The sequence below is a fragment of the Brassica napus genome, chromosome A4 (genome assembly GCF_020379485.1).
Source record: "Brassica napus cultivar Da-Ae chromosome A4, Da-Ae, whole genome shotgun sequence".
Lineage (NCBI taxonomy): Eukaryota > Viridiplantae > Streptophyta > Magnoliopsida > Brassicales > Brassicaceae > Brassica > Brassica napus.
The window spans coordinates 20,453,675-20,466,831 of record NC_063437.1 but is presented as its reverse complement, the minus strand read 5'-3'; the positions used below and the strand labels follow the sequence as shown (position 1 = coordinate 20,466,831).

The window sequence follows — 13,157 nt, the reverse complement described above, 5'->3', positions numbered from 1 at the left end:
GTTTAACTCAAAACTAATTAACTAATATATAACTAATGGGATGTGAACTATATAGAGTAAGAGTTCGTAGGTAACCACGGTGAAGTTAGGTATGTACTCTTTTACACCATGAACCTAGCTATTTGGTTATTATGTCTACGTATTAAGTACATGAATTTTACTACTAATAGACTAGAAATAAGAGAGAGACCTATTTAAAGATAGCTCTCTCTCTCTCTCTCAAGGACCAGATTTTTACTCTCTTGGATGTTTTGCCCGACTGGTGAAAAGATAATCTTACAAGAAAGAGAGAGAGGTGGTCCTTGGACATGCATGATCATTGAATGATGCTAATAATTAATCAACTAGTCTATGTCATCAGTCATCACCAGATAATTAAACATAATATTGAACCTTTGTTTGTAGAGTTCTCACCATACCATCATCAATGTAATCTATTATTGATGATACTTACCAACTCGATCATCCGGCAAGATTTGATCCACGTCTTTTTTTTTTTGAACTATGTATTTACCTTTATGTATCTACACAATAAATTTCGATACTTTTTTAAGAAAAATTATTTTGATATTTTGTAAGAAGATCCAACTTTAATCCCATTAGTTTGATTTTTAATCTAATAATATTGTTAGTTGACAAAACAAAGTTTGTTACTAGTTTTGATATTTGCTTGATGAAAAGAGATGAACGATTATCCCAGAAAAAAGAACACAGAAATATTACACGTTTTTTCATAAAGAAAATTATATTGTTTAATGGCATATGTATCATTTCTCGTTGTTCTATACACTCCAATATGGATCATCCATTTGTTGATAGCTCAACTATTCCTTTTTGGTCAACATATGAAACTATTCTCTTATAAAAGAAAAAAAGCATCATTTATAGATTTTTCAACTAAGAAAAAATTGTTCCTATCTTCAAAATTGCTTCAGAAGGATTACCCTACACTGGTTGTTTTAGAGTGACTTCATTGCACAAATTCACCGATTCACAAAATGTGTATGTGATGTATGACTAATCAAAACGTATTGTAAGAACGGAAATTAATTCAACTATGGTAATGTCCATGCCAAGTACTGGTCCCAAAGTACATTATTTTACATACATAATTTTGCAGATTTTGGACTTCGCATGAGGAGTCCACATGTCTTTATTTTCCACAAATAAACCTAACATCCAATTTAAATTTTCAAAACTATATCGACGAATTATATCCCTGGTAAATCATCATAAGTGATTCAAGCGCTTTAAGCTTACATTAAACAATATTAATTTATAAAAAAATGTTTAACGTATTTTCTAGAACTATTTTATTATTCTATAATAAGGAAAACACTCTTTACAACCTAGAATATGTATTTTAAAATAATGTGTACCGAGGACGGTCGAAGATTGTGAAAAATATTTGGATCTGTATAGTTTGTTTGATCCCAAGTCTTAATCAGTATCCACAATATTAGCCTATATATAATCATTTTAAAGCTCATGCAATAGAAAATTCTTCAAGAAAAAAAAGGTCTTCAAAAAAACACAACCATAGACTAGTAATCTAAGAAAATGTAATCGGGTCCCACGAATGGCATTTGAACCCCACAAAAAACATGCACTTAAAAGCCCACAAATCTCCCAAGCCCTAACAGCAACTCTTCGTTGAATCATGCAATTGCAAACCTCTTTGCTTTGCCATTAAAGTCACAGTCATATGCTCAGAGATTTAATGGCCTTTGTTGAGGGGACCATATCTCTCACTTTCTTGCCTTCACATCCATTTCTTGGATTCAACTCTTCCACTCTTATATCCTCTTATTTACATATATATATGTAGCAAATTCCCTCTAATTTATTATTGTTTTCTCAGAAGAAAATTGGTGAATTGTGTGGCCAGTAATAAATAAAGATCATAAATATAGAAGATGAGAAAAAGAGTCTAGATTTTGAGGGACAAGCATATCTTGTCCTTTCCCTTTGTATGTGACATCACAATGTTTAGCTATATATAAGGACCGAACTTCAAAGTAATATAGAAAATACATGGTGAAAGATATTTTATTTTAAGTAGAAGAATACAGTTTTTTTGTGCACAAGAAGAATACAGAAAATAAGAAGGATATATAGGAAGCCCAAAATTAAAAGCTATAGAACAAATGCAAGTGGAGTTAAAAACAACATGAAGACCTCACCGGTCTCTTTCAGTGTTAAACCATCTATTCTATAAGTCACCACTTCATCGAATTCACCAAACTCATTATTTTTTTTAATACAATAATGCCACGATCAATTAATACCCATGGTATAATGTTCATTACACATTTACAACTTAAAGAGGACTGTTTTTACTAAACTATCATACCTTTCCATAAGATTAGAAAATTTAACGCAAAACCATATATATGAACAATCTTAGTGAGTTTAAAACTAAACACCAATGTTCTACAAATCAGCAATAATCGACATAATTTTTCTAAATTCGGCATAGAAAAACGTATCAGCCTAGCTTTACTCTCACTCGTGTCCTTAGAACTCCTATATATGATAACGTTTAAAATTGCATGTCTTATTGTTTGAAATTTATATAGTCGTTAGTTTCAGAACGTGTAAGAGAGTCGGATAAAAAATAATGTGAATAAATATTTAGTATAAAGAAGAGAGTTAAAAATAAGCGTTAGGTTAAAAAAAAACATGATTGAATGAGTAAGATTTCTGTATCGGCAGTGACAACAACATTTGAGAGAATGGGTCTCTCAGCTCTGTCTATGTAAGTGAAATGTCAATATGGACATACATACAAATGTGAAATGTGGATTATTATAGCTTTTGGGAGATCTAAAGCTTTTGGTAGGTTTGTGATTATCATTATTGTCTGAAACTCATATGGGTCTTGTTTCTTTTATTTGGACCACCATTTATGAATATTCCTATATATACATAACTACATATAAAATATAGTGAAAGCATCTTTTCAGATAATGGTTTAACAATGTATGTGGGGAACTTTCTCTACATTATGTTATATGTCTCCGACGCTCTTGTCAATTTTCTTGTCTAAAACAAACAAATTTCAAGAAGGAAACATAAACTCTTACAATGATTTGATTTTTAATATTAGAACCCTCGTGCGTCAAAATGAGTCATGTATACATAAATATATCTCATTTTTCGTTGCTAAAAATATACATTGGCTAGCTACTTAAACCTATTATTAACCAAAAGAAGTTCTTCCTTAATTTCATGTTGGTGATTCTACCACTAAGCTTCTCGATGGGCCAATTCTTCAACAGGCCTTATGTTTCGGCCCAAACATTTGAGGAAATATATTGAGCATTAACATTAACTAGACATAAATTTTCGAAAAACTGGAAATATATGCATTATCGATTTTCATATAACATACAATTTGATAATCGCCAAAATTAACATTTTTGACAGAGTAACAGCGGTACTTTTAGTTTCAGGAAACTACTGCACGGGAGCAAAATTAGATTTTGGGAGTCAAGGACGACCAATCTTAACCTTTTGGGGTTTATTCGAAACTCTCTTAAACTGCGAGGACTTAGATGAGATAATCTTCAATTTCAATGGCTTCTTTGCAATATCGTCAAACCTCTCCGGTGGTTTTCTGATCCTCAACCCCACCCGCCTCCTCTCTCCTCCGCCGCCGCCGCCGGCACCATCCACCTTCCTCTCTCCGACCAAAAACGGATGCAACAACAGCTCAGAAGCACTTCCCCTCTCTTCAGGCTTTCTTGCAAAACACTTCTCCACAAACTTCCTTGCGTCACAAGGCACAGTCTCTGGAATCTCCGGCGCCTTCCCACACAACAAACGAGACTTTATATCATCAACACTAAGCCCTGCCCACGGATGCTTACCTACACACATCTCCAACACCACGCAACCTAACGACCACAAGTCTAGGGTTTTCTCCACGGCGGTACCGTCCCGTACCGACTCCGGAGACATGTATAACGGCGTTCCGACAAACGGAGATTTGGTTTCCCAACAGACAGACTCCTCTCCTGCCTTTATCGTCAATCCAAAATCCGAAATCTTTAACTCGTACGAGCAAAACCGCGTTTCTTGATCGTGACGCGGGAAGAGAAGGAGATTCTCCGGTTTAAGATCGCAGTGGACATAACCGTGGTCATGTACCGACGCAAGTCCTTGGAGAAGCATCCGAGTGAAGTCTTTAACGAACGTGTCCGATAACTTTCGGTTTATTCGGATGAAGTCGGTTAGGTTACCACCAGCTGCGTACTCTATGGCCATCTTGTAGACTTTCTTTCCATCAGAATCGGTTTCTTGAAGCAGTGAGTTACCAAAAGATTGCACGATTCCAGGACATCCTCTGAGTTTCGAAAGGACCTTAAACTCTCTGTCGATAGAGTTGTAGTATTTAGAATCAGAGATCTTCATGGCGTTGTAGAACGTTGAGCCGTCGTCTTTGGTGTAACTGAAGAGATCTACGGAGCCGTACGTACCCTTTCCTAGAGACTTGATGAACTTCATATCTGGTTTGGTCTGATCGATCTTTGGTTTCTTTCTGTTAGGTCGCATTGTCTCGCAAGTGATTTGGCTCTGATCAATCTTGATGGTTTGTTTCTGTATGATCTTATTAGTGCAATGAGTATTTATAAACCTGAGACTGGTCAGAAAGGAAAATGAAATCCTAATATGATTTGTTGAGAAAAAAAAAGGAAATATTGAGCTCGGATAAAAAAAAAGGAAATATGTAGCTCGGATAAAAAAGGAAATATTGAGTATACCTTCTAGAAGATAATGCATATAGCTAAATAAGATAACGTTAAGAAAATCCACAGGCAGAATATAACACTACGTTACGTTGTATCAGTTTGTATGTTGAGTAGCGAATTATAGTGATTGAAATATTTCTTACGCATATAATTTTAGCTACTAACCAGCTAATGCGATTGATATAGCATCCAATAAGATGTCCATCATGCTGTCTATTATCAGTATTATGCTTTTATGTTGAGTGGTGATTTTTGCATGCACATTATTAAAGAAACGAATGATGGTGCCTAAAATGGCGTATAATATGGACAAAAGGAAGAGAAGAACGTATATTTATTAATCAGCATTACATAAAGTTTATCTGACCATAATCAAAAGTATTCGTCTTCCGTCTTATTCACTTTGCCTGTCTAAACACGTACAAAATCAGACATGGGCATCAATTTTTTTGTATAAGATTAATTTAGTTTAAGTAGTAGGTGAAGAGAGACACAAGGGAAGCTCCAACCAATGAGCCAAGAGCCGGTACGGCTACGGAGGCTCCGCTTGCGGCGGGTCCTGGTGCAGGAGCTCCAACCTCTGTAGCCATGACGGCGGTCATGGAGGCAGCAGCGAAAAGAACTCCGCAGGCAATCTTCTTCATCTCCATTTTTAGTTGAGACCTGAAAGGTTTTTTTCTTTTCTTATTTCTTGCTACTTTTGTTACTTTTTATTTTTATTTTCTTGCAGGTCTGAAGAGAATGGATGGTGTTCAAGAGTATTTATACCGGAGGTAGATAAGTTATTTTTAGGGAGGCTTATTTTAGGTATCGATTTCTAACCAAACATTTAGAAATCACATCAATAATGTAAGTTAAGGATACTAGTCACCGCTGAATTTGTATGCCATTGTGTGGCTTTGAGTCATTTCAGCGTTTCCATCCATTTATATTTTACCGGGTCAAATGTGTTTTTCTAAGTTAGTAACTCTATTTAATTTATTTACAAACTTTAAACTTTTGAAAACACACTAGGTTACAAATAAAAAGCTATAGCATACCTTTTAACCAAAATTAGCAAATTGGACTAAATGTAGCATATCTACAATTTCAAAAAAAATGTCGATGTTGTGATGGAAGAAGTATTAGGTGTGCATTCTCATTGCATTAATGTTGGGCATGACTGTGATGTGATCTTATAATAATCCTATTTGCTTATAGTTTAAGATGTTCTAAATATTGTCACTGATGCTGCTATTCGTAGGCCTGTGAAACTCTGATCTTAATTCATATTTTAAGCTTTTTATGACAATATTAACCAGGAACTATATATCCGAGAGCATTTTCAACTCCATCCGATCCCGATATACGTACTATTGTCCTTCCTCATAGGTTGGTATAGAGCAATACGAACTTGATTACTAAGCTGGCTCGTCTCTAAGGAAAGAAACAGCTGAGATATGCTAATTTTATACTAACTAATAGGGTCAAAGAATCCATATAATGTATCTTATGAGCTTTGATCTAATGTTTGTTGACGAGGGAAAGTTGGAGTGGCCTTATATCTTTTGGTTATTTAAATTGGTTTGAATGTTTCAAATGGAACGCATGGATCTTGTGAGGTCCAATGTCTTCATTATGTTTTCTTATATGTGGATCCTTTAAAGAGGTCTAAAGCCCATCAAGTAGTCATCGTTTGTGTATTGGATTTGGTTAGGGAGGTCCAATGTCTTCCATTTATATTCTGTCCGATTACGTTTAGTATTTGTGTAATTTGTTTTTCTGACAAAATGTGTAGTTAGTTTGTTTTCAACCCAAACTTTCCTGGCAAAGTAGATTTGCTGGCATCGATTTTGCTATTATCTCTGTTGATGAATGACAATAAAGTGATCAAATCTGAAGACTTCTAGGAAATAATAAAAGATAAAGAGAATACAAAGAGAATAATTAGAAGGAGAAGGAAGAATGAATTAGCTTCTGCTGATATGCTTTTACTTCTCACCCTACTTTTTCTGTGTATGCTTCTTTTTCTTTGCCCTTTGGTTTTGATTAAAGCTGCGTTAAAATCAGCTTTTTCCTTTCTTTTAAAATTCAGGGATAGATTGATGAATAAATTAAGAGCTGATAAAAAGCAAGAAAAGTTAGAGAGAGAAAAGTCTTCTCAAAGGGGATCCGGCGGTCGGCCGGCGCGTGAGCGTCCGTGCCGTCGTCGGAGCCCTTTTCCCTTCGGTAAAATCATCCGGTCATGTCGTTCTCCCTCTTATTCGGTTGCCGTTTGTCGGAGTTCAGATCAGCCATCAACCGGTGTGGTTCCGGTTCGGGAGTCGCGGCGGGGTTTGCGGATAGGAGGGGGGGGTCAATAGTTCGAGTTCTAGCTCCGGGAGACGGAGGCTCTCACAGATCCGTCGCCGCCGGTCCTTTGTCTCCGCGGCGGGGAAGCTTCTTTAGTTCCGCCGTCGTCGGATCTAGCTTCCGGGGGGTAAAGGCTATCACAGCTTTACGTCGCCGGCTTCAGTCCCCTTGTCTTTTAGGGTTTAGATTTTTCCATCTTTTCTTTTTAGTTTCGGCGTCTAGTTGCGGTTTTGAGTTTTTTTTCTGGTCGCGTCGGAGGAGAGGATGATTTCCGACGGAAAGAGTGAGGTTGCTTGCGAGGCTTTGGGCGGCTGCGGTGAACGGGGGTGGATGAGATCTCGCCACGGCGATTGATTCTCTCCGGCATTAGAGTCCCATAAGCTCTTGACGATGAAGAGACGGTGTAGAGGTTCGGATCTGCGGAGTCCCGGTGTGGCCGGTTGATCCTAAGGTTCGATCTCCGGTGAGGTCGAGAAGCGGGTGTGACGTGCTGATCTCGCGACACGTGACCCTCGACGTCGAGGATGTTGACACGTGTCCTCGCGACGTTAAGACGGATCTGCGAGGCGGCCGCGCTTCACTCCCGTGTGTGTCTAGGGTTTCTCAAGGTGGGCCGCTGGAATGGGCCCAATTGTGTAACGAATTTTAGCCCGATAGGTTTAGTGGGCTTTTGTTGTAATTTGTTTCTGGGCTTGGCCCGTTTCTATTAATTAAAAAACTATTGACGGAAAAAAAAAAAAAGATTGATGAATAAATTCTTGAAAATATTAAAAATGATTCTTGAGTATAATATATTCTCTCAATAGGTTTGGTGTTATCTTGAATAAGATACTCCGCATAATATTTGTGCTTTGTGTTTGATGATCACATCACCACAAAGCTTTTGGTAAATAAAATATTAATGGGAATATAAAAGGTGATAAAGAAAATCACTTAGGAACAAACATATGCACCGAAAGTTGATCATTGAAAGGTGACGATCAACTGTTTTTGTTCTTTTCCACAAATCAATTTGATCTATTTACTTTAAATTATAAGAACAAAAGAATTACCAACAAAAGTAAATAAAATACCTTATCAAAAAGAAAAAGAGTAAATAACTTAAACATAGTGTTGCACCATACTCTATGGCAAAAGAAACCCACAAAAAAAAACGAATTCGCACTAATCTTGGTTTATTCTTTTTCTGATCAAAGAATAATGATAAGAATTGAGTTTAAAAAAACAGTCACGTGAGCTCGAGGACTCAAAATTGGTTGCACCAAGGAGAGAAAGAGGCTTATAATTTATCAGATGTAGATATTAAGAATTACTGAATATTAAATGTTCATATTAAAATCAACCCACCAGGCCACCACCACCACGCAAAGCTAAATTTGTATATTCCAAAGCATTTAAAAAAAAAGAAAAAGATGTGGTTGATCAGTTTTATCAAAGATTGATAGATGACAAGAACTTAACTAAAGATGTCTACAATATCATTTTCACCTGCCCAATAAACCACATCCACATCTCAAAGAAAATCCAAAACTAACCCTTTATGGATTTGCCCCCACTCAACTCTACCCGACATAATTACATTTCTTTATTGCACTAATGCTCAAATGAATATCTCTATATATTGAGGCACTTAAAGATAAATAAGATAAACCAAAAGATTAAATATTATAAAATTTAATTTCAGGGTTCTCAACATATAAAAGATAACAAATATTCATACAATAAATAAAAATAATAATCATGATAATAATGGGAGAATATCCTAAAAATAAATATGAAAATGGGAGAAAAAAAAACCAAGAAGTTTTTTTCTTTCTCTTCTCCTTCCTTCCCATAAGCCTTTTGTTCTTGTTTTGTTGTTCCCTTCTCTTATCTAAAAATTTGTGAAAATTAATTTGACCAAAAACATAGAAAACCTCTCCCTTCTTTTGTTAATCTTGTTACCACTTCTACCACCTGTAAACAAAAGAGGTTCATATAAACCAACCACACACAGAAAAACCAAAAAAAAAACAAGAAAAAGTAAGCTTCTTTGGTTTTAACTAACCTCTCAATTCTGCTGAGCTACGAACTGATCGAGCTGCATTTGCTCAATCCAAGCTTCAAGGCCAGCATGATCCATTACCATTTCAGACGTTGTTGGCTGCTGCATTGTGTTTTGGCCAGTGTTAGAAGATGTAGCAGCTGCATTCTCTTTGGCCTCTGTAGAATTCTCCTTCACCAGTGACTGAACCCATGAAACATCAGGCTCAACACCACCATCAAACGATAACTTCCCAAGCGCTGCCGCATCTGAGCTCATCCCCCAATCCGGTTTACCATTTGATGAACCCCATTGAGACGACCACGCGTTGTTGTTATTATTGTTGTTAACCGGTGAACCAACAATAGGACTTGAGCTTGTTCTAAGCTGCTCCCTGGATCTAAGGCTACGAAACTGATTCTGCTGCTGTTGTTGCTGCTGTTGCTGCTGCTGCTGCTGCTTCACGCATTGCGCCAGCATAGAGACACGAGAACTCATAGGCGAAATAGGCTCAACCACATTCCGAGGAGACATCCTTCCTCCTCCTGAAAACAAAGAGTGATCCACACTCTTTGGCGAAGAGTAGCTTGTATTGATAGGAGACAACATACTCTGCTGCTGCTGCTGTTGCTGGAACTGATTAAACACAGCTGACTTATGCGTAGGAGAGAAGACAGCAGAAGCCAAAGCCGAGTCATTAAACCTCGGAGAAGAAGAGCTTTCCGCGGAGAAAAGATCTTCAAGATTCGAAGGAGGCAGCGATTTCATCCGACCAGACCTGCTCAACGAGCTGTTAAACTCATTAAGAAGCTGCTGCTGCTCGTACTCCGCCAACATATTCATCTCATCTCTCGCATTGAAAGAAGATCTCAGCCTGCTCGACCGCAGATTGCTCCCAGGCAACTGCAGAGCAGGTACATTCGGCTGCGGCCACGCCATCGACGACATCCCGTTTCCCCCGGAGGACGGCGAGAGCGGAGACATAACAGAGACTCCAGACGGAGAGCCGGGCGGTAAGAGACTCAACGCAGCAGCAAAATCGGCGTTCGACCGAGGCGAAAGCACGGCCGAACCGGTCGACTCGTACAGCGGTCGAAGCTCCTCGGGTATATGGGCGAAGAAACAGACCCGGCGAGCGCATCCCGTCCCATCTTTGCAGAGACGGGTGCGGTACTGAGCCGGGTGAAGCCAGCATTCGAACACGCCGTGCGCGAACTCGCACATGTCCCCTCTCCTACAAGCGCCCTTCCGAAAATCCGGACAGGGAACGCAGCTGTAGTGAAACTTCCTCGGGTCCCTCCTCCGCGCGTTCTCGCCCGGGTGGACGAAGGGACACTCCGTCCAGTCGTGCGAGTACGCGCGGGAGCACGGCCTGACTTTAAACGAATACATCCTAAACTCGTCCGTCGAGTAGATACTGTTCTTTATATCCGGCAACGACGGATCGACCGGGTACTCTTTCTTGAACTCCGTAGACGATTTCATCTTAAACGGCGACTCGCCATCGCCGTCACCATACTCCTCTTCATTAGGAGAATTAGACCTGCTGGTCCTAACATTAGTCACAACCCTCAAGTTCCTCTCCGCGGTAGCCGCGGAGAGAAGCTCCTGAAGCATCAGCTTCACACCTTCGAGCTTCGGAGGGACAACGATCACATCGCCAGCCCTTTGACCGTCAGCATCCATCAGATTCAAGTCAGCTCCAGCCGCGAGAAGCAGCTTAACGACCTGCACAGCGTTCACGGCCCCTCCGGAGGCGGCGCAGTGCAAGGCGGTGGTCTGATCGCTCCCGCAGGCTCGGTTCACGTCGGTTAAAGAGAGGATCAGCTTGATCACGTCGATGCTTCCGTAGGTAGCGGCGACCATCAAGGGGGTTCTGTGGTCGTTGACCATGGCTTTGGAGCCCTTTTGGCGACCGTACCAGAGACCAGGCTCGTCTACGCAAGAAGGGTCTCTGTCGATGGATAGCCGAACGCCTTCTACGTCGTTGTTAGCGGCTAGCTCGAGGAGGCTAGCGAAAGTGTCCTCTGTTTCGACTCTCAAGTGGTTCATCTCTGTGTTGGTGGTGGTATCTTCTGGGGATGAGATCTGGTTTAATTGGTCTGATCCACAGCACATAGTTCCATCTGTGGAATCGGATTCTGCAGAATCAAATAAACAGATCATTAATCCAGATCGAAAAAAACAAAAAAAAAATCAGATTTAAGTTATTTTCAGACAAGAAGGGGGAGTTCTGTCTGAAACAAAAACACTATGTCTTTAAACTCAAGTCAAACAGATTTCAAAGAAGAATCAATCAAGAGGATTATTGCATAAAAGCTACTTCCAAAAATAGAACTGACACGCGCGGATAAAACTAAATCTTAAAATCTGATTTGTTCTTACAGGAACACCAAAGTCAAACAGATCAGAAAAAAAAAGACATAACTGGGTATTGATGCATGTTAACCGAAAAAAATAAATAAAGATTTGATCTTTTCTCACCTTTGATTTTTCTCGAAGCTCAATAGAACACAAGCGAACACATCTTGCCGGAAACTTTTCGATGGTTTTAACAAGTCAGGTAGATCTAGAAAAATTAAGTGTTATTGAGCAAGTGAGGAGAAAGAGAAAGGAAACAATTATTTTTTCCCGAGAAAATCTGGGATAGGAAAATAAAAAAGAATCTGGTGTGAAATGATTTAGAGAGAAGAAGAAATGGTGAGAGCTTGTTCTTCTACCATCTCCATGTCCCAAGCTCAGATCTCTAGAAAAAAAAAGTATTTTTACATCCAATTAAAAACCAAAAATATTTATTTTCTGTGAAAACATATCATTTTCCATTGTCATTATTTATTATATTTCGCTATCCAATAGAAGAAAGATATAAAAATATATTTTTATTCTAACCTCTATCTATCTTACGCATTTTAAATCAGCTCGGCCAATGGGAACGATCCATGTCATAACTAAATACAAGAATTTGAGGATAAATCTGTCATTTAAAATTCTAAAAGCTGAGGTGGCAGTAACTGATTCGTTGACAGTGGAAGTGGACACGCATGTAACCTCTTAAGCTTTTGTCCTTGGGTCAAATTATGCAGTAATTATATTTAATGTGAGTTCCTAAATTAAAGAGGTAGCAATCTAGTGTGTCGAATTACATCGTATTAAAGTTTATGCTGATACGTGGCGACACAAGTGTGGCTTAAAGAAATCTCTAGACGCTCTGCTTTCACCAGATTAGGCATGGACATTTTACCCGGATCCGAAGACCCGATCTGAACTAACCCAAAAAATCTTGGTTCGGATAAGAACCAAACTCGATCTTTTTATCCTATTTAGTCTTGTTATAGAAGATTCGCGGGTCTTGGATCGGACCCGATCAAAACGTGAATGAGGTACCCAAAAATCCAAAATTTCTAGTACATATTAGGTATATATGAGAGTTTCAATATAATTTTGGTATTACGGAAATTTTTTTAAAGTTTCAGATTTAAGTTTCTGGGCATAGTTTTGGATTTTGGGTAAAAATTTAGATTATCAAAAATATAATTCCGATAATCAGATAAAATTTTGGATATTTCTTATGTCTTTGGTTAGATGTCATATTAAATTTATCATATTTTTTTGGTATTTAAATATTTTTAGATATTTTTATGTGTTTTGGATATTTTTTTGGTCTGGATCCAATAGAATCCGAACCAAATCCGGTCCGAAACCGGACCAAATCTAAACTAACAAACTCTAATTATCATATTAGGTCCAACTATCTAAAACTTGAGCTGATCAGAATCTGACATGATCCGAACCGAACATGAATCAACAAATTCTAATTATCCTATTAGATCTAAATATCTAAACTTGAAAAATTCGAACCCGATAAGATCCGGTCAGAACCCAATCCTACTACTCTAATGCCCAGACGTACACCAGATTATCTAAGGGAAATACTATAGTAAGTCTATTATATTTTAATATTTATACCCCTTTGATTTTTTGCTTGAGGCAACACGTGGAGTAAAAACATTGAGCAATGAGCACAATAAGACACGGACACGAGCTTTTGT

The 13,157-nt window shown here is 38.3% G+C and overlaps 2 protein-coding genes across 2 annotated transcripts; both read right to left on the bottom strand.

Moving 5' to 3' along the window:
• Positions 1 to 2,408: 2,408 nt before the first annotated feature.
• Positions 2,409 to 4,558, bottom strand: LOC106448967 (mitogen-activated protein kinase kinase kinase 20-like). Its single transcript, XM_013890780.3, has one exon. The coding sequence runs from the start codon at positions 4,555 to 4,557 to the stop codon at positions 3,493 to 3,495; it is 1,065 nt and encodes a 354-aa protein (XP_013746234.2). The 5' UTR covers position 4,558; the 3' UTR covers positions 2,409 to 3,492.
• A 4,173-nt stretch (positions 4,559 to 8,731) lies between these two features.
• On the bottom strand, positions 8,732 to 12,049 carry LOC106447564 (zinc finger CCCH domain-containing protein 30). The gene is made up of 3 exons (XM_022718425.2): positions 11,593 to 12,049; positions 9,133 to 11,249; positions 8,732 to 9,041 (listed from the first exon to the last, which is right to left on the bottom strand). Exon 2 carries the CDS (start codon positions 11,224 to 11,226, stop codon positions 9,136 to 9,138), a length of 2,091 nt encoding a protein of 696 aa, XP_022574146.2. The 5' UTR covers positions 11,227 to 11,249; positions 11,593 to 12,049; the 3' UTR covers positions 8,732 to 9,041; positions 9,133 to 9,135.
• Positions 12,050 to 13,157: the final 1,108 nt, after the last annotated feature.

Bases quoted from the DNA above. Each gene is read 5' to 3' on its own strand.
- LOC106447564 (XM_022718425.2), bottom strand. From the start codon at position 11,226: ATGTGCTGTGGATCAGACCAATTAAACCAGATCTCATCCCCAGAAGAT.
- LOC106448967 (XM_013890780.3), bottom strand. From the start codon at position 4,557: ATGCGACCTAACAGAAAGAAACCAAAGATCGATCAGACCAAACCAGAT.